The 19,754-nt window shown below is 36.9% G+C and overlaps 2 protein-coding genes across 2 annotated transcripts; one reads left to right on the plus strand and one right to left on the minus strand.

The window, feature by feature from the left end:
• Positions 1-11,521: 11,521 nt before the first annotated feature.
• On the plus strand, positions 11,522-11,875 carry LOC133780818 (secreted RxLR effector protein 161-like). Its single transcript, XM_062220275.1, has one exon. The coding sequence runs from the start codon at positions 11,522-11,524 to the stop codon at positions 11,873-11,875; it is 354 nt and encodes a 117-aa protein (XP_062076259.1).
• A 3,068-nt stretch (positions 11,876-14,943) lies between these two features.
• Positions 14,944-19,476, minus strand: LOC133785637 (U3 small nucleolar RNA-associated protein 18 homolog). Its single transcript, XM_062224860.1, has 2 exons — positions 19,350-19,476; positions 14,944-16,989 (listed from the first exon to the last, which is right to left on the minus strand). Exons 1-2 carry the CDS (start codon positions 19,450-19,452, stop codon positions 15,269-15,271), a joined length of 1,824 nt encoding a protein of 607 aa, XP_062080844.1. The 5' UTR covers positions 19,453-19,476; the 3' UTR covers positions 14,944-15,268.
• Between the last annotated feature and the right edge of the window lie 278 nt (positions 19,477-19,754).

Consider the following 19,754-nt stretch of genomic DNA (forward strand, 5'->3'; position numbering starts at 1 on the left):
GTTATGACTAGGTGATCGCTAAAGGACTAAAGGTTGATCGTTCTCAAGGGTCGTTCTTTTATTCATTCTAGCTCGAATCTGAGGTAAGAAAACTGCACCCTGTGTATATATGACACGCGTGATTGTTATTGAGGCATGTTGGTTGATAAATGTGGACATTGATTCATATTAAATGCTAGTGGAGTTTATATACTTGTATATGGCGCTGATTAGTCAGGGACGACACCAGCCGCATTTTACTGACCTGTGAGTCAGAAACGGCATAAGCGTCTTGAACGCAGGGCCGATTAAAGACATTGAATGGCTCTAAGGCATTAATTCTGGACCAACCCTAAGGTCGATGAAACTTAGAAGCACTTGACTAGTCAATGCTAGTTACTCAGAGTCAGGGCTAAAAGCCTAGGTGACTGCTTGTCACATGGCTAGGGAGCGGAATCCCATGGTTATGACTCTATGGTCATGAGGTAAGTTATGTTGGTGACTATTCATCATGCACCTATCCTGTTTAAGCTAATGAAAGGTTCACTTATTTGTTAAGCCCCGGTGACCCTATCGTCACATGGCTAAAGTGTAGAGTCCAAGAACTTTACTTAACTAATTGTTTAGTAGTGTTATAGTATGTTTAGTGTTATCTTTGTTACTATGGATTTTTGGTTCAGACCGGGAATTATTTGGACACTCATAGTAGTACTTATAGATTTTCTAAGTTTAATCTATAGTTTAAGAATATTAAGTATAACCTAAGGTTTGATTAATGTGACTGATATTAAGGATTATATTTATTATATTATAAGGTTTAGACATCAACCAATAGGATTTTAAGCACATGTTATGAATGGTGATTAAGGATTAAAGATTTTTGAGGATTTAATTTAATAAGGAGTAAAGTTTGAATGTTATAGGGTCAGTCAGCAGCTTTGAGTACGTTGAGGGCTTAGTCAAGGCTGTTTACTCCATTCAAACTTAGCTAAAAATGTGTAATTTCGTGTTTAAATATTCAGCGTGTGCCGATATATCGCAGCTATAGGGGGCGATATATCGCAACACGTAGATACGGAAAACACGAATCGATGCACGGTCGCCTCAAGAACAATGGTCCAGGCGATATATCGCCTATAGGGGGCGATATATCGCCTCCTCCAGCCTAAATTCAAATACTTTTGAATTCTTTTCCTTTCAGCCATTCAAACTCCTCCATAAAGTCCAGCATCTTTTGAACGAGTCTTCAGCCTCTGCTGAACGATTATTCAAATGATTTTCACCTAAAAAGCCATTATTTTTATTCAAGTAAAATCAAGATACTTTCATTCCCAAACTCTATAAATAAGACCTAGTACCCAGCCATTATTCACCATTTGCTCTAAGTTCAGAAGCTGCTAGTGTTAAGTGAGTGTGAGAGTGTAAACACTTGGTTTGGGAAAAACTATAAGCTTAAACACCATAAGCTTATCAAACACTTTGGGAAGTGAGTTCTATAGTATTTCGGTGGAGGTTAGATTGATCTTGCAAATCTTTGAGGTAAACCCGAAACTCTATTTCATTTATTTCATGTTATTTCCTTTCTCAAAACCTTCTACTCAGTCCCCTAACCTCATTCTTATTTTGGTTAGGGAATCCAAGTTCTTAAGCATATAAGTCGGTAAGTATGTTTTTTTTATGGTTTAGTCTTTCCATCTCTTTCATTTCATCTCCTTTCTTTAGACTCACTCTTTCTTATGGTTTTAGGAGTGTTCCAAAAAGTCCCAACTCAGTCCATTATATCCCGGTAACTTTGGTAAGGAAAATAGGCTAGAATCAATATGTTATGTGCTTATGTTATCTATATGTTTTATGTTATTAAATGTGTTATGATATGTATATATGTTTGTAGGCTTGGGCATATGACCCATATGACTAACAAGACCCCAAATGGGTTATGGGCATATGACCTACTTAGCTAGTAGGACCCCACTAACCTCATGGGCATATGCTTGTTTAGTCTATGGGACCCCAAGTAATAATGGCCATTATAATAAGTGTATGTTATATGTATTATGTTAAGTCTTTATGTTTTCTTATGAAATTATGTATATGACTATGTGTTAGATTTTCCTTGCTGGGCATTAGGCTCATTCCTTTTTGTTTTATGTGCAGGAAAATAAGCTTTAGAGGCGGAAAGGTTCGTGACGCTTAGAGGATGTGTATCGATGGTGAATGGAGTCAAGGGGCCGAGCATTATTCGATTCGAGGATGTAGTTTCGGTTTTATGTCTTTTTACATGTATTTTCCGCACTAATTATGTAATGTCTTATTATTTTAAATTATGTTTTTGTTTTAAATACAATGGGATACCATATCCGTTTTGGTATTTACTTTGTAAGTAACTCTTATTTTTATAAGTTACTTAATAAAATTATGGTATTTTCGCAAATGTAAGTTCTTTTAAGGATTTTATGTATAGTTTCGTAATGGTCCAAATAGTCTAGAGTAGTGGGTCATTACAGTTGGTATCAGAGCAACGGTTCCTTCGCATGAAGTTCTCCCCGATACACGTGCTCAAAGCTCCGAATCTGACCGCCAAGTAAGTGTTTAAGTTACAAGTTACAAGTTACAAGTTACTTTGTCTATGTGTATAGCTAACAACTTTAGTGTTTATGTTTCAGTTAAGAATGAACGGAGCCTTAACCTACCAAGATATCCGAGCCATTAAGGCCTTAAAAAGAATAAGGGAGCCAAGAAACACCGTAGGAGCCCTAGAAAGGATCACTCGAAGGTTGCTTTTGTTTCATCAAGAGATAGGTGGCCTTCAAGAGGCTAAACAAATAATGCTAAGATCAACGGAACAATATGTATTAGTAATTAGGTTGTTTAAGGATTTTCATTCTGTAATAGCAGCCTTAGAAGAAATATGGGAAGAAATGCGTGAGGAGGATGAATTTCCTTTAGCAATGAGATACTATTTCCTCTTAGTTAGGTTTACCGCAAAATTTGAGTTTCAATTCACCAATGAGCAAAAGAATAGGATTCTCACCAACCTACCTATAGGACGTTTCGATGCTCATGATAATGATGATTATGAGCAAATAGATGATGATATGTTAGATGACGGATCGGATGTAGAAGATCCCGATTTTTAGATTAGAAGTTTTTAGTGTTTGTTTTATTTATTTTTGATTGTAATAAGTGAAATTGTTTTCCAAATGAATAAACATGCTATTTGAATATCATGTGTGAGTTTGATATTTTATTTTCGCAATCATAATAAATACTAAATAGAATGAATAATGACTAAGTTCGGTGAGGGTGGATACAAATCAATGAACCTAGTTTCCTTATTGAGAGTTAGGGGGCCATAGTAGTGGGAACGATTTTACTGATCCCAGCCCTCCCTCAATATGGTTAACTTTGGAACAAAGATAAGTTTCGAGCCTGAGAATCAAGTCATATAGGATGATTAGAAACACACTTAGAAAATAAAGATAACTTGTTTTTTTCTAAGTATAGAAACCCACTCTAATAATAAATAAGGACCTATATAATTTTTCATAAGAAGTCATAATAAATAGGTCCGAGATATGTTTGTTTAGAATAAGTTTTTGCCTTAGAGCCTATTAGGAAAAGTTCTAACATGTTTCTTTCAACTGTTAGAACTCTGCTACGATGTCTCTCCGAAGATCCGCACGCACCAACGGAAACGCCGCCAACGATGTTCCAGCGACCAATGCGGTTCCAACCGTTCGCCGAAGGGGAGTGCGTGCTACTACTCGCCGCAACGCGCCGGCACAGCCAGCTGACAATACTGCAGAGATTGCTAGACTGCGACAGCAAGTCGAGGAACTTCTGCAGCAACAACGCCAACAGGCTCAATCTCAGCCTCAGCCTCCGCCACAGCCGCAGCCGCAGCCGCAGCCACAACAAATGGCCCCAGCACCCCAACAAGTTGGTCCGTATGGGGGATGGCCTATGACGAATTACGCTCCATATCCTGTACAGCACATGGAGCCAGTGTACGAGAGGTTCCGCAAGCAGCACGCTCCGAACTTCGAAGGGACTACGGACCCCTTTGAAGCAGAAGAATGGCTAAGGAATGTGGAGCCGATCCTAGCCCACATGAACCTCAGTAATGCTGACCGCATATCCTGTGTCTCGTCTTTACTCAAGAAAGATGCCAGGATATGGTGGGATTTGGTCCAGCAATCCCACGATGCTGCCACCATGACGTGGACCCGATTTGTGGAGCTCTTCCACAAGAAGTACTACAATTCAGCGGTACTTGCTACGAGAGTTGAGGAGTTCACCAATCTGAAGCAAGGGAATTTAACAGTGGCGGAATATGCTCGTCAGTTTGACCGCTTAGCCAAGTTCGCGGCAGAGTTAGTTCCAACCGATTATCTGAGGGTGAACAAATTCGTGAGAGGACTCCGACCAAAGATCGAGATGGGGGTGAAACTAGCGAACCCGGGAAACACTTCATATGCCGATGTTCTTGAGACGGCAATTGAAGTAGAAAGGTTGCAGGCCAACATGAGCAAAGAAGAAGCCAGCAAGCCTGAACCCAGACAGCAGAGCCAACCTCAGGCCAGTCGGAACAACAATCAGCCTAGCAGTAGCGGCAACAATCAGTTCAACAACAATGGTAACGGACAGAAGAGAAGGCATCCTGACAACAAGCAAGCTGACAACAATAAAAGGGCACGACCAAATAATGAGGGAAATAGGTCGGGCTACGTGGAATATCCGCCATGTGCCAAATGTCAGAAGAAGCATCCTGGAGAATTCCGCGCCAACACCAAGGAGTGTTTCAACTGTGGTCAAGAAGGGCATCGTAAAAGAGACTGTCCTCAGCAAAAGCTGGAAGGAAAGAAGGACGAAAATATGGTTCCTGCTCGGGTTTTTGCTTTAACCCAAGGAGAGGCGGATGCTAGCAACAAGGTGGTCACAGGTCAGGTTTCCATCCTCAATAATTTATGTCATGTATTATTTGATTCGGGAGCCACTCATTCGTATATTTCGTTAGGAATGATAGATAAACTAGACAAACCTAGTGAAATATTTAGAACTAGGTTTGCAACCGAGTTGCCTTCGGGCAAAGTAGTTCTATCATCACGAATTGTACGAGGCGTACCAATCAAGATTGAGGACAAGGAACTAGAAGGAGACCTGATAGAGCTAGTGATCAAAGACTTCGACGTCATACTAGGCATGGATTGGCTAGCACGGCATGGCGCAACGATCGACTACAGACGCAAGAAGGTGATGTTCGAGACTCCTGACGGACAGAAACTGTGCTTCATGGGACAAGCTTCAGGACTACGCACCCCGTTAATGTCATCTCTCAAAGCTCAGAGAATGATGGAAAAAGGATGCCAAGCGTTCTTAGCCAGCATCACGAATGTGGAGAAGGAGACATCACTCAAAGTTTGAGATGTTCGGGTTATACAAGAATTTCCAGAAGTTTTCCCCGATGACTTGCCAGGATTGCCGCCAAATCGAGAAATAGACTTCACGATAGAATTAGTACCAGGCACCGAGCCTATCTCTAAGGCACCATACCGGATGGCACCTACGGAACTCAAGGAGTTAAAGACGCAGCTACAAGAACTCCTAGACTTGGGTTTCATTAGGCCAAGCCATTCACCATGGGGAGCTCCGGTACTATTCGTGAAGAAGAAGGACGGAAGTATGCGCATGTGCATAGACTACCGTGAGCTGAATAAAGTAACAATTAAGAACAAATACCCGCTACCTCGGATTGATGATTTGTTTGATCAACTCCGAGGCGCGACTGTATTTTCTAAGATCGATTTACGGTCCGGGTATCATCAGCTCAAGGTAAAGGGAGAAGATATCCCTAAGACAGCCTTTAGGACTCATTATGGACATTACGAGTTCTTGGTTATGTCTTTTGGTCTTACTAACGCGCCAGCCGCGTTTATGGACTTAATGAATAGGGTCTTCAAAGACTACTTGGATAAATTCGTCGTTGTGTTCATCGACGACATTTTAATTTACTCCAAGGATGAAGTAGAGCACAAGGAACACTTGAGGATGATTTTGACGCGATTGAAGGAGCACCAACTCTACGCGAAGTTCAAGAAATGCGAGTTTTGGCTCTCACAAGTGGCGTTCCTCGGGCACATCATATCGAAAGACGGAGTTGCAGTAGATCCATCGAAGGTAGAGGCCGTGAAGGATTGGCCTAGACCAAAGAACGCGTCGGAAGTAAGAAGCTTCTTAGGACTAGCAGGTTACTATAGAAAGTTTGTAGAGGGCTTTTCTAAGATAGACACTCCACTCACCAACCTGACCCGGAAGCAACAAAAGTTTAACTGGAATGATAAGTGTGAGGAAAGCTTCCAGTTGCTTAAGGATAAGCTTTGCTCAACACCAGTACTTAGTGTCCCAACACCCAACGACAAGTTCGTTGTCTACTGTGATGCATCAAAGTTAGGATTGGGATGCGTACTGATGCAAAATGACAAGGTGATAGCCTACGCCTCACGTCACTTAAAGGAGTATGAACAACGCTATCCAACTCACGATATGGAGTTGGCAGCGGTGGTCTTTGCGTTAAAAATCTGGCGCCATTATCTTTATGGAGAACGGTGCGAGATTTACACGGACCACAAAAGTTTAAAATACTTCTTTACGCAGAAGGAGCTCAACATGAGGCAGCGCCGGTGGTTGGAATTAGTAAAGGATTACGACTGCGAAATCCTATACCACCCGGTGAAGGCAAACGTAGTTGCTGATGCACTTAGCCGAAAAAGTTATGGGAACTTAGCAGCCTTATCCAGAATAGAAAAGCCGCTTCAGCGGGAGCTGATCAGTGCCGGAATAGAAGTGGTTGTAGGCAAGCTGGCTAACTTGTCTATCCAATCGAATCTGCTAGAGGACATACGGATTGGTCAGAGACATGATAGCACACTAGCAACACACATGGATGCAGTCAGAGAAGGCAAGACTACAGATTTCTCAATATCCAGTCAAGGTTTATTGAGATATAAGGATCGGGTATGCGTGCCAGATGATCAAAGTATTAGGAAGACGATCCTAGAAGAAGCGCACAGCACCCCGTACTCATTTCATCCAGGGTCTACCAAGATGACTCATGACATCAAGGCAGTCTATTGGTGGCCAGGGATGAAGAAGGATATAGCAGAGTATGTATCTAAGTGTCTGGTATGCCAGCAAGTGAAAGCAGAGCATCAGCGGCCTGCAGGATTATTGCAACCACTTAGCATACCAGAATGGAAGTGGGACGATATAGCCATGGACTTCGTGACGGGTCTGCCAAAGAAGAATAAGCAGCATGATTCTGCTTGGATAGTCATAGATAGACTAACCAAGTCGGCTCATTTTCTGCCTGTTAAGACTTCTTATACGGCAGACCAATATGCAGACATCTACATCCAAGAGATTGTACGATTGCATGGAATCCCCAAGACGATAGTATCAGATAGAGGATCAGTGTTTACGTCAAGATTTTGGAGAAGCTTACAGCAAGCCATGGGTACTAAGTTAAGTCTTAGTACAGCTTTCCATCCTTAGACAGATGGGCAGTCCGAGCGTACGATTTAGATTTTAGAGGATATGCTATGCGCTTGTGTACTTGATTTCGGAGGATCGTGGAACAAGTACTTACCGCTGATCGAGTTCTCGTACAACAACAGCTACCAGTCGACGATCGAGATGGCACCTTATGAGTTTCTATATGGAAGAAGGTGCCGATCACCGTTGCACTGGGACGAGGTAGGAGAAAGGCAGCTTCTAGGGCCCGAAGCTGTTAGGCAAGCTCAAGAAGCAGTAACGCTTATTAGACAGCGTATGCTTGCTGTTCAAAGCCGTCAGAAGAGCTATGCGGATACCAAGCGACGCGATGTGGAGTTCCAAGTTGGAGGTCAAGTCTTCCTGAAGATATCTCCTATGAAGGGTGTCAAGCGGTTCGGGAAGAAAGGCAAGCTCAGTCCCCGATTCATAGGTCCTTTTGAGATATTGGACAAAGTGGGACCAGTTGCATATAGACTAGCCCTACCGCCAGCACTAGCCGATAGTCACAACGTCTTCCACATTTCGATGCTGCGCAAATATGTGTCAGACCCATCTCACGTCCTCAAGTACGATACCATAGCGCTCCAGAAAGACTTAAGTTACGAGGAACGACCGGTTAGCATCCTAGATAGGGGGATGAAGCAGTTACGGTCCAAGAGCTTTCCTATAGTTAAAGTCCTATGGAGCAATAGTTCTGAACGCGAGGCAACGTGGGAGTTGGAAGAGGACATGCAAGGCCGGTATCCGGAGTTATTTGGTAAGTAAATTTCGAGGACGAAATTCTTTTTAGTAGGGGAGAATTGTAGAGTCCAAGAACTTTACTTAACTAATTGTTTAGCAGTGTTATAGTATGTTTAGTGTTATCTTTGTTACTATGGATTTTTGGTTCAGACCGGGAATTATTTGGACACTCATAGTAGTACTTATAGATTTTCTAAGTTTAATCTATAGTTTAAGAATATTAAGTATAACCTAAGGTTTGATTAATGTGACTGATATTAAGGATTATATTTATTATATTATAAGGTTTAGACATCAACCAATAGGATTTTAAGCACATGTTATGAATGGTGATTAAGGATTAAAGATTTTTTAGGATTTAATTTAATAAGGAGTAAAGTTTGAATGTTATAGGGTCAGTCAGCAGCTTTGAGTACGTTGAGGGCTTAGTCAAGGCTGTTTACTCCATTCAAACTTAGCTAAAAATGTGTAATTTCGTGTTTAAATATTCAGCGTGTGCCGATATATCGCAGCTATAGGGGGCGATATATCGCAGCACGTAGATACGGAAAACACGAATCGATGCACGGTCGCCTCGGGAACAATGGTTCAGGCGATATATCGCCTATAGGGGGCGATATATCGCCTCCTCCAGCCTAAATTCAAATACTTTTGAATTCTTTTCCTTTCAGCCATTCAAACTCCTCCATAAGTCCAGCATCTTTTGAACGAGTCTTCAGCCTCTGCTGAACGATTATTCAAATGATTTTCACCTAAAAAGCCATTATTTTTATTCAAGTAAAATCAAGATACTTTCATTCCCAAACTCTATAAATAGGACCTAGTACCCAGCCATTATTCACCATTTGCTCTAAGTTCAGAAGCTGCTAGTGTTAAGTGAGTGTGAGAGTGTAAACACTTGGTTTGGGAAAAACTATAAGCTCAAACATCATAAGCTTATCAAACACTTTGGGAAGTGAGTTCTATAGTATTTCGGTGGAGGTTAGATTGATCTTGCAAATCTTTGAGGTAAACCCGAAACTCTATTTCATTTATTTCATGTTATTTCCTTTCTCAAAACCTTCTACTCAGTCCCCTAACCTCATTCTTATTTTGGTTAAGGAATCCAAGTTCTTAAGCATATAAGTCGGTAAGTATGTTTTTTTTATGGTTTAGTCTTTCCATCTCTTTCATTTCATCTCCTTTCTTTAGACTCATTCTTTCTTATGGTTTTAGGAGTGTTCCAAAAAGTCCCAACTCAGTCCATTATATCCCGGTAACTTTGGTAAGGAAAATAGGCTAGAATCAATATGTTATGTGCTTATGTTATCTATATGTTTTATGTTATTAAATGTGTTATGATATGTATATATGTTTGTAGGCTTGGGCATATGACCCATATGACTAACAAGACCCCAAATGGGTTATGGGCATATGACCTACTTAGCTAGTAGGACCCCACTAATCCCATGGGCATATGCTTGTTTAGTCTATGGGACCCCAAGTAATAATGGCCATTATAATAAGTGTATGTTATATGTATTATGTTAAGTCTTTATGTTTTCTTATGAAATTATGTATATGACTATGTGTTAGATTTTCCTTGCTGGGCATTAGGCTCATTCCTTTTTGTTTTATGTGCAGGAAAATAAGCTTTAGAGGCGGAAAGGTTCGTGACGCTTAGAGGATGTGTATCGATGGTGAATGGAGTCAAGGGGCCGAGCGTTATTCGATTCGAGGATGTAGTTTCGGTTTTATGTCTTTTTACATGTATTTTCCGCACTAATTATGTAATGTCTTATTATTTTAAATTATGTTTTTGTTTTAAAGACAATGGGATCCCATATCCGTTTTTGTATTTACTTTGTAAGTAACTCTTATTTTTATAAGTTACTTAATAAAATTATGGTATTTTCGCAAATGTAAGTTCTTTTAAGGATTTTATGTATAGTTTCGTTAATGGTCCAAATAGTCTAGAGTAGTGGGTCATTACATAAAGGGAGTTGTACCCACCTTAGTGACTTTTGCGACTGTCACTTACCTGTGTTGGACTGAAAGTCCTGAATAATTATTATGATCATTGTTGATATTATATCATGCTATATTGTGTTTTCTTGCTGGGCCTTGGCTCATGGGTGCTATGTGGTGCAGGTAAAGGAAAAGAAAAGCTCACACAGCCTTGAGTGGAGAGTTTAGGTGGTGCTGTGTACAAATGCGGTCGCTTGACCACCACGGCCAAGGAGTTCTCAAAGGAACTAGGGGGTTTACCCTAATTTTTGCCGCTTAGGTTGGCGGGTTGTAAATTTCAAACAATAATGACCATTTTGAGTTGTAAACAACTGATAAACGTTCTGGTGGGCCCATGAACAGTTTTAAATAAAATATATCCTTTCCTTTTGATTGATTTTCACCTTAACCTGTTAATGACATTTAGAAGCACGTTTTTAACCAAAGGACTCGGGTAACGAGTTAAATTTCCAGTTCACCGATCATCGTAGCGGTCCCGGGATAACCGGGGCGTTACAGGTGGATATTCAAGATTAAGAAAAGAATTACAAATGTTGAACCAAAGAAGTTTAAAGCGAGAGTTGTTGCTAAAGATTTTAGACAGAAATAAGGTGTAGATTATACAAAAAATTTTGCTCCTGTGGTCAAGTATAAGACTATCAGACTTCTCATTTCATTGGTTGTTCAACTCAACATGGAGATAGAACAACTAGATGTAAAAACAACATTTTTCAATGGATATTTGGAAGAAGTAATCTACATGAAGAAACCCCCAGGTTTCAAGGTGGAAAAGCAAGGACAAGAATTGCTATGCTTGTTAAAGAGGTCTTTGTATGGACTTAAGCAATCCCCAAGGCAATGGAACAAAAGATTCAACTCCTTTGTCCAAGAACTTGGTTTCAAAAGATCAAACTATGCCCCATGTTTATATTTTAGAGAGTTGGTATCTACAACAATGACTTTTCTTCTTCTATATGTTGATGACATGCTCATAATGAGCAAGGATCAAGCTAAAATCAAATGGATCAATGATAGATTGCACAAGGAATTTGAAATGAAGGATCTTGGAATTTCTAGAAGAATACTTGGGATTGAGATAATAAGAAAACAGACAGAAGGAGAGCTAGTGTTATGTCAACCTAATCACATCAGAAAAGTCTTGAGGAGATTCAATATGAGTGAAGCCAAGCTATGTCGGTACCGTTGCCTGCGCATTTTAATTGACAGTAGAAAAATGTCCTAAAACTGAAAAGAAAAGTAAGAGATGGACAAGATCCCATATGCTATGGTTGTTGGCTACTTAATGTATGTTATGGTAATCACCAGACCTGATCTTGCTCATTCTTTGAGTGTTCTAAGTCGTTATATGTCCAATCCGGGACAAGAACACTGGCCGGGAGTAAAATGCCTAATGAGGTATTTGAAAGGGACCATTAACTATGGTCTGATATATAAGAGAAGACAAGGAGATATTCAACTTACAGGATATGTGGACTCTGATTTTGCTTCTAATCAAGACTTAAGGAGATCACTTACATCATATGTATATCCTGTAAGTGAAAATTGTGTAAGTTGGAAGTCGCAACTACAACAAGTGATTGCCTCATCTACGACATAAGCAGAATTTATGGCTATTGTAGCATCTTTTAAGGAAGCCATTTGGATACAAGGGTTACTACAAGAATTGAAGCTACTCAAAGAGAAGGCAGTGGTATTTTAAGACAGTCATTCATCCATTCATTTGTGTCGAAATCCAGTGTATCACGAGAAAAGTAAGCATATTGACATTCAATTATATTGGATTAGAGAAAAGATTGAAAAGGGAGTTATTGTTTTGGAAAAGATTTGAACTGATGAGAATCATGCAGATCTTGGCACAAAGTCTTACCATTCAGCAAGCTTAAGCATTGCTTAAAGCTGCTGAATGTTGGTGAAAGTTGCTAGTTGCTAATGAGCTATACAAACTTGAGTACCTAAGTTGGGACATTGTCTGGTTTGAAGAACGAAGGTGGAAATTTGTGGAGTCAATTCTCCAAACCTGCCATGTCGTTTAAGTGATCCATTGGAAAGTTTCCAAGTGTACAAGTCAGCCACATCATCTATGCAAATTGTTACAAGTTGTTTTTGATTGACTTTACCAAAGCAGAACTTTTGGGTATGTATACTTGTCCATGTTCTTAGTTTAGAGCTAATCAAGTTTTTTAGAGTTGTAAAGAGAATCAGAGAGAAAGAAAGACGTATGAGTTGAGTGCAAGGGTATAATATGGGTCTTGGTTAAGAGTGTTTGAGAGAGTGTGTCACTGTGCGAAGATGCATCTGCTGCTCTAGAAGACCAATCTAGTTCTTGACTGTATTTCTCTGTAATTGTTCTTGATCATAGTGGAAAGAGGTCAAGTTTGTGCTCAAACTAGATGTAAGCAAATATTTATTTGCTAAACAATATAAATTGTTATGTGTTACTTTTCTTTTATGTTTTTATTGTTTTGGTTCATTTTATTTTTTATTACCATTATTGTTGTGTTAGTTTTTGAATATTTTTTCAGAATTGTAGCATCTGTGAATTTTGGTGTTAAATCTCTCAACACATTTTTTTTTCCGCGTGTGCCTCCTCCCTCTCTCACACAAAAACACCCATCTATTTCTCTCCCTTATTTTTACACTTCTACTTCTCACCTCACACACAAATGGTGACGATCTGATAGATGTGTTTTTCCCTCTCACCAGCAGCTCTTTCTTTCTCATTGGTAATTACAAATCTAGTGTTGGCTGTGTTATGAACTTTTTAAGTAAATCTAGTTGTTATTTTGAGACTTAAATTTCAATGATTGTGTTATCTGTTTTAGTACTATCATTTCAGATTTTCAACTTTAATGTTATTATATTTTAATTGTAATGTTGATGACTTGGTTTATTACAACTAAATGGTGATGTATGTTTAGGGCCTAATTGGCATCTATTTCGGATACAATTTTTTTGGAATACTTAAAATATGTGGACCCATCATAATCTTTGAGTGGTTGACTGTTTTTGAAAATAAAATTCAAAATTGTATCCTAATTTTATGAAGGAAAACTGAAAATGAGAAAATCATATATTCTCACTTTCTAAATTTCTTTTCTAAAAACCCTAAAATCAAATTCTAATGACAATGCAATATTGTTATGAATTTAATCAATACATTATTATTAAATTTTAATTTATCAATATTATTAAATTTTACTTAATTAAATCTATTGATAAATCAAAATTTAATATTACCTATGTATATAAAATATATAAAATTAAAATAATATTTAAATTTATCTGAACTAATCACATATTCAGTTTCTGTTATATTTTCAAATTTAATACCAATCACAGATTCAGTTTTTTAAAACTCAAAACAATTTACAGATATTGAACCAATCACATTTTCATAAACATATTTTTAGTCACTAAATTCAGATTTTCATTTCATAATCCTACTTTTCAAAAATACAGTTTTCTAATAGCGAACCAATCAGACTCGTTTCTTGTATGATTTAGTTTTAGTTTTTTGTTATTACTTTTTATTTAATAATCAATACATTAAAAATTAAAAACTATTAAAAAACCCAAACTAATCCAATTTTGAATGTTATATAGCTAAATTAGATTTGATTGAATGAATATCTAATCTTTAATTGGATTAGTTAGGTATAAAAAAGTTAATTTAGAGTAATACTCATAACTACAAATAATTGAATATTTATCTATCCTAAACTTTTAAAGTAACATTAGCATATAATTTCTTGAGCCAAAAAAACATAGCATATATTTTTTACTATTTTTTAAATAATTATTGCTATTTAGAGACAAGTTAGTAGCACTTTATGGAAATGAGAAAACCCTAGCAATTATAATGATGTAGCAACATAGTGACTTGAAATAGCAAGTATAAATATTTTTTTTATATTAGTTTCAAATTTAGTATTTTTTTGCTATAATCAATGTTGTTTCCAACTAATGAAAGATACCAGCTACATTTAGAAATTGATATGCATTTGAAAAATAAAAAAAGTTTACAATATTATATTTTCATAATAAATACACGTTTTTCATCATGTATCCCTTTAAAAAAATTAAATTTTAATTTTAGAAATATTAATTAACAACTATACATATGAATGATTGATCTTAATCTAATGATTAATATTAAAGTAATCATTCATAGTGGTAACAATTAAGAATGCACATATATATATTTAATTATTATTCCCAAATAATTTTGGAATGAGAAAAAAAAAAGTAGAGGACAAGTTCAATCCTCACGTAGTGGGCATGGATGTTAAGGTGATATTAGGACAAGCTTGAATAAAATCTATTTATTCAAGAAGATGTGATATTAGAGCTCCACAAGTAAGTACTTCGTTGTGATTTGTAATTTGGTGCACTTTTTAATGATTAAAATACACTCAATATACAATATAATGCATCATTAATTCTAGCCACATAATTTGAAAAGTAATAATTAAGATGCACTCAAATGCACACACCTTTTATATGTCCAATTTGAATGTGTATCTAACTCTTAATTATAATGAAGAACTCACATGAAAATATTTAAATGGTTAAAATTGATGACTCATAATAGTGTGATTTGAGTGTGTGTCTAGCCTTACTAATTAATGATTTTCCTACCATATTAGCTAAAACTAAAAACAAAAATTCTGTAACAAAAACTGATACTACAATTAGATTCGCAAATATGAAACCTCAGTTTTACATTATCAAGATAACGGAACAAAATTTCTATCGCAGCCAAATTTGGTGCTCCACTCCAATACATAAACAGTAACTAAAAATGCAGCTCTAGGGACTGTCTGGAGTCATCAAGAAACCTTTACCTTTACACCTGTTCAAGGCAAATTTTGGTTCAAAGTTGTTGCCATGAGAGCAGTATGAAGGTGACATAAGAAGATATTGCTTCTCTTCCAAATAGGCTTGGCTTTCTCAGCTGTAACCATAAATGGATTGCATCCTCTCTGATGATCTAAGCGTGATTATAATGATGCAATTTGTATAACAACACTTTCCCAGCAGCATTTCCCATGGCCATGAACCCTCCACCGGGACTGAAATCCAAGCAGCGGGGATACTGGAGGTTCCTATTCAGTGGAGGCCAGTTCGAAAATACAGTAAACGATGGAACATGTACCAACTTTAAGCTGTTCTTCTTCATGCTAGAAGATATAGCCAAGATTTGAGCATCATTGTTGAACTTCATGAAATCTACTTTCGTGGTTAGATTCTCAATGGTCTTCATAGGCTTTCTCTTCCCCCCCAAGTACTCATCTCTGTTATAAATATTGACGATTCCACTGTCTGAACCAGCTGCAAACATTGATCCATTTGGAGTTGTACATAGAGCTGTACCATTTAGGCAACCTTCATCAACACCCTTGTGTAAGCAAGATCTTGTTCTCAGATCCCAGTGATAAACCTGCCCATCCCCTCCAGAACTCAGTAATTGCCTCCCATCATCAGCGAAAGCTAAAGAACGAACTGTTCCATTCATCTTTAGTGTCCCAATCAATTCTTTTGATTTAGATGAGACCAACAAGATATAACCTTCATTGCCCACAAATGCAATCGTGTTAGAATCAGGAGAAACCTCAAAAAACTCCAAGCTTTTTTCTTCTCTACCAACCAGTGGGCCTATCTTATCAACTGTTGCTTTCACTAAATCCATAGTATAGAAGAACTTCCTCCTCCCTGCTATAACGACCTGAGACCCATCAGGCATGAAAGAAGCCTTTCGAATGGGACAATCCTCAAGGAAGATGCTCTGAATTTTAGTATTTCTTTTGCCATCAATTTGAAAAAATCTAAGCCTTCGATCTAATCCAGCAGTAAGTAACAGCTGAGCATTTCTGTGAAACTGCACAGAATTTATAGGACCCTTAGATGGCTCTTGTGCATTCGCATCTACAAGTCTTGAAAATTCAAGAAGTCCCGGCAACAATTTAGCACTGCTTCTCACAACAACATCCTCATTGCTTCTGAGAAGATCATCAACACCTTCAACATCCTTGTAGCCACGGGCTAGTACTGCCTGATTTTCTTCATCCGATGATTCATCATCAGAGAACCCATCACCCCTTGCTTTCCTATCAAGTTGAGCCCATTCTGTGCCCGGGTTAAGCTTAGCATGTTGAGCCCTCAATCTTGACACATACTCTGAACCAGAAATTAAACTCTCATCCTCTTCCTTTCTCAACTTCCTTAATCTGTTAACTTTAGCAATATTAATCTTGGCCCTCTGCTCTTCCTCATCAACCCATACAGGTTTCCTTACCTTCAAACCTTCCTCCTCATCAGAAGTTTCTGCCAATACTTCATCAACCTCATCACAAACAGTGAGGGCCTTATTTGCAGAGCGGTCCACAAAGTACAAAGCAGACCCTTTGTCAAACCCAGCTTGGGCTTCTTCCTCATCATCCTTCCCAAACCCAGCTGGCGAATAAAGGGATCCAAACAAAACGCTCTCAAGCTTCTTCATTTCCCTTTCTTGCTCAACCACCACTTTCTCATCCTCTTCTTTCAGTACTTTTTTTCTCTTTTTGATCTTTAACGTATCCATGTCAGATTCTTTTCCATTATTAGCGTCTTCACTCTCTTGTGAATACAAAGGTGGAACATTCTTCTCCCTCTTAGCCTTACGGATAACATTTTGAGATATTAAACTCATCTCTCGCAAAACAAAAGCCTGTCCTGCAAAATACAACCAGGAACACCCAATGTATATTATGAGATAGCAGTGTACACATTCTCTAAAACCATATTTTCACAACAACAAAAAAAAACATTTTACACCAAATAAATAAATAATACATAGCAAACTTTTGTTGGGCAACTACAAATCTATCTATATTCTATACTGGTGAGTTGTAAAGTTTAAAAAGTAAAATCCCAAACAACCAAGTGTTTGTTTGGCATTGTTTTCTGTTTTTTTTTTTCAAAGTTGTATTCTCAATAATGAGAGAGAACAGATAAAAGTTTTTATAATTTTTAGCATCAAAAGGTGTTTGTCTAATGTTTTCTAAAAACAATTTTCAAAAAACAAAAAATATGTTTGGATGATAAAAAAACTTGTATTCAGAAAACAATTTTTTTTAATAAAGATTATTATATATTATTATGTTTTTTTTTTTTAAAAAGCAACATCCCAAATATTTAATATCAATTAATTATATATAAGTTAATAATATATTAAAGAGTTAGCTTCTTTCGTAAATCAATAAAAGAGTTCTTTCTATCTATTTACGTTTCTATTATCTAGCCTAATGTATTCACAATCAATATAACATAGAAACGTGTACCTGTAGTATTAACTATTAAAGTCTAATGAATAAATGACATTATATTATACCCCTGTTATTTTCAAATAATTTGTCTCAGTCTAAAACATTATTATATCTTTAAGTAGATAAATCTATCAATCCCAACAGCTTCTTTTAAATAATTTGACCTCTAACACAGTGAAGGACAGTGTGTATGTGATAAGACCTAGTATGGAATATTATTAGACCTAGCACTTTGATTGTCTACCCATATACGAAGCTCATAAAAAATAGACCACTTGATGTCAGCATAAGCATTGGCTAGTGCTCAAAATTTAGTTTCATAACTAGATCAATGAACTGATTGTTGCTTCTTAGAAGACCATAAGATGAAATTGTTTCTAAGAAAAATAGCCACAAATTGGCTTAGATTGTTGACAATAAATATATAGCCAGCTCTAAAGGTACAACAGAGCTCCCCTAATTACATGCAGTACAAATTAACTACACAGAAAAAAAAGGGAGAAAAAAAAAAGATGAAAAAGAAGAACATTCTAGTAAATAACTCAAGTCACATAAAATTGTTCGAACAAATATGGCAGGCATGCAAAACCAATGGTTTAACTAAAAAAAAGTGATAATGGACAAAAAGTGGAGGAGTGAATGAGTAGTTCTGAGAACTAGTCCAATGGAAATCACTCCACGACGTGAGCCCTATCAGGGCAGAAGCACTTGAAATAATAGGAAGGCACAAGGAATCCACACTTGCCCCCAACTGCTCTCACATTTGCTACAGATACTAGCTAACCATGAACCCAACAACTCGAATGTTATAAGCTTTGTTTTATAGCATTGATATGATTTTGCTATTACAAACAAAAAATAATCCAACATCTTCTTCTACCTTATTTTCCTAAATCTCATAAAAATATTTTTGCTATTTTAATACTATAACGTGAATCATCTAAGTATGGCAACAAGCCAAGAAAAATTAATTAAAGAATAACGTAAATGAGCTGCCAAATTATTAGAACAAGAGCAAAACTAATACTAAAAATGCTAAAAAGACTAAAAATAAATGAGATAATCGGCCATAAAGCGAAACCAAGCTAAACTGAAGATTAAAGTAATGAAATGCTCGTAAAAAATAAATCAACCAAATTAGATGCTGGAAACTCATTCATAGAAGAAATTCAAATATTTTTTCTAGGGCACAAAAAGAGAGAGATAAGAGAAAACATATAGAAAAAGTGAAATGCTCAAGAGAATGAATATATTGAGGCTGGCATTAATGTAGAACCACTAGAGTCAAAGCACTTGATAGCTTAATTAGAAGAAACTCCATTGTTGTTCTCTCGTTCTTTGTTCTTCTATTGATTTCTGAGAATTTTGAAAACACACTTAACTTGTTTTCTAAATTTTCTATTTTTTATAACTCAGTTTTTAGAAGTTCTTTTCAGAAAACGATGCCAAACACTCTAAGTTGAGAACACAGTTTTCAAGTTATGAAGCCAAACAGGCTCCTAAACTCCAGGCAGAAAGATCATTATTCATTATGCACAATAAGGAGTTTAAAATTTTATATACAAACACTAGCCCTATTAAACAAAGATTGAATTTTTAGTGAAGCAGAATCAAATAAATAAATAACCCATAACTCAAATACGATTATAACTCTAGTCAGTATAATGAATACAAATTAAACAGTATAAACACAGAAAAATTTCAGAAAATATCGAAGAAAAAAAAGTAAGAAGAACACAAATACGAAAACGGACAAAAAGAACATACCTAGCGGCGGAAGCGGTACTCGGTCGGCGGCAGAAAGAAAAAGAGAGAGAACTGAAAGATCGTCTGAGTAAACAAACTGACGGCTAAGTGTTAAACCCTCCATGAAGGAGAACTTACAGGTAAGTAGGGCTTCTAATTTGGGCCTAGACAATATTGGGCCGGGTCAATAATAACCTAAATTCTTGGATATTTTCATAAATAGACAAGTATTTTATATTGGAAAAATTACACCTAAATTTAAAAAAAAACATTGAAAAATACGGAATTTTACAAAAATTACAAAAAAAATACAAATAACAGTTTATGGTTATTTAACGAATCTGTTACAATTTTATAATTAGTCTATAAATATTGTTTATAAAATTGTAACATATGGTTACAAATTTATAAATTTTAATTATAAAT

The sequence above is a fragment of the Humulus lupulus genome, chromosome 1, assembly GCF_963169125.1.
Source record: "Humulus lupulus chromosome 1, drHumLupu1.1, whole genome shotgun sequence".
NCBI lineage: Eukaryota > Viridiplantae > Streptophyta > Magnoliopsida > Rosales > Cannabaceae > Humulus > Humulus lupulus.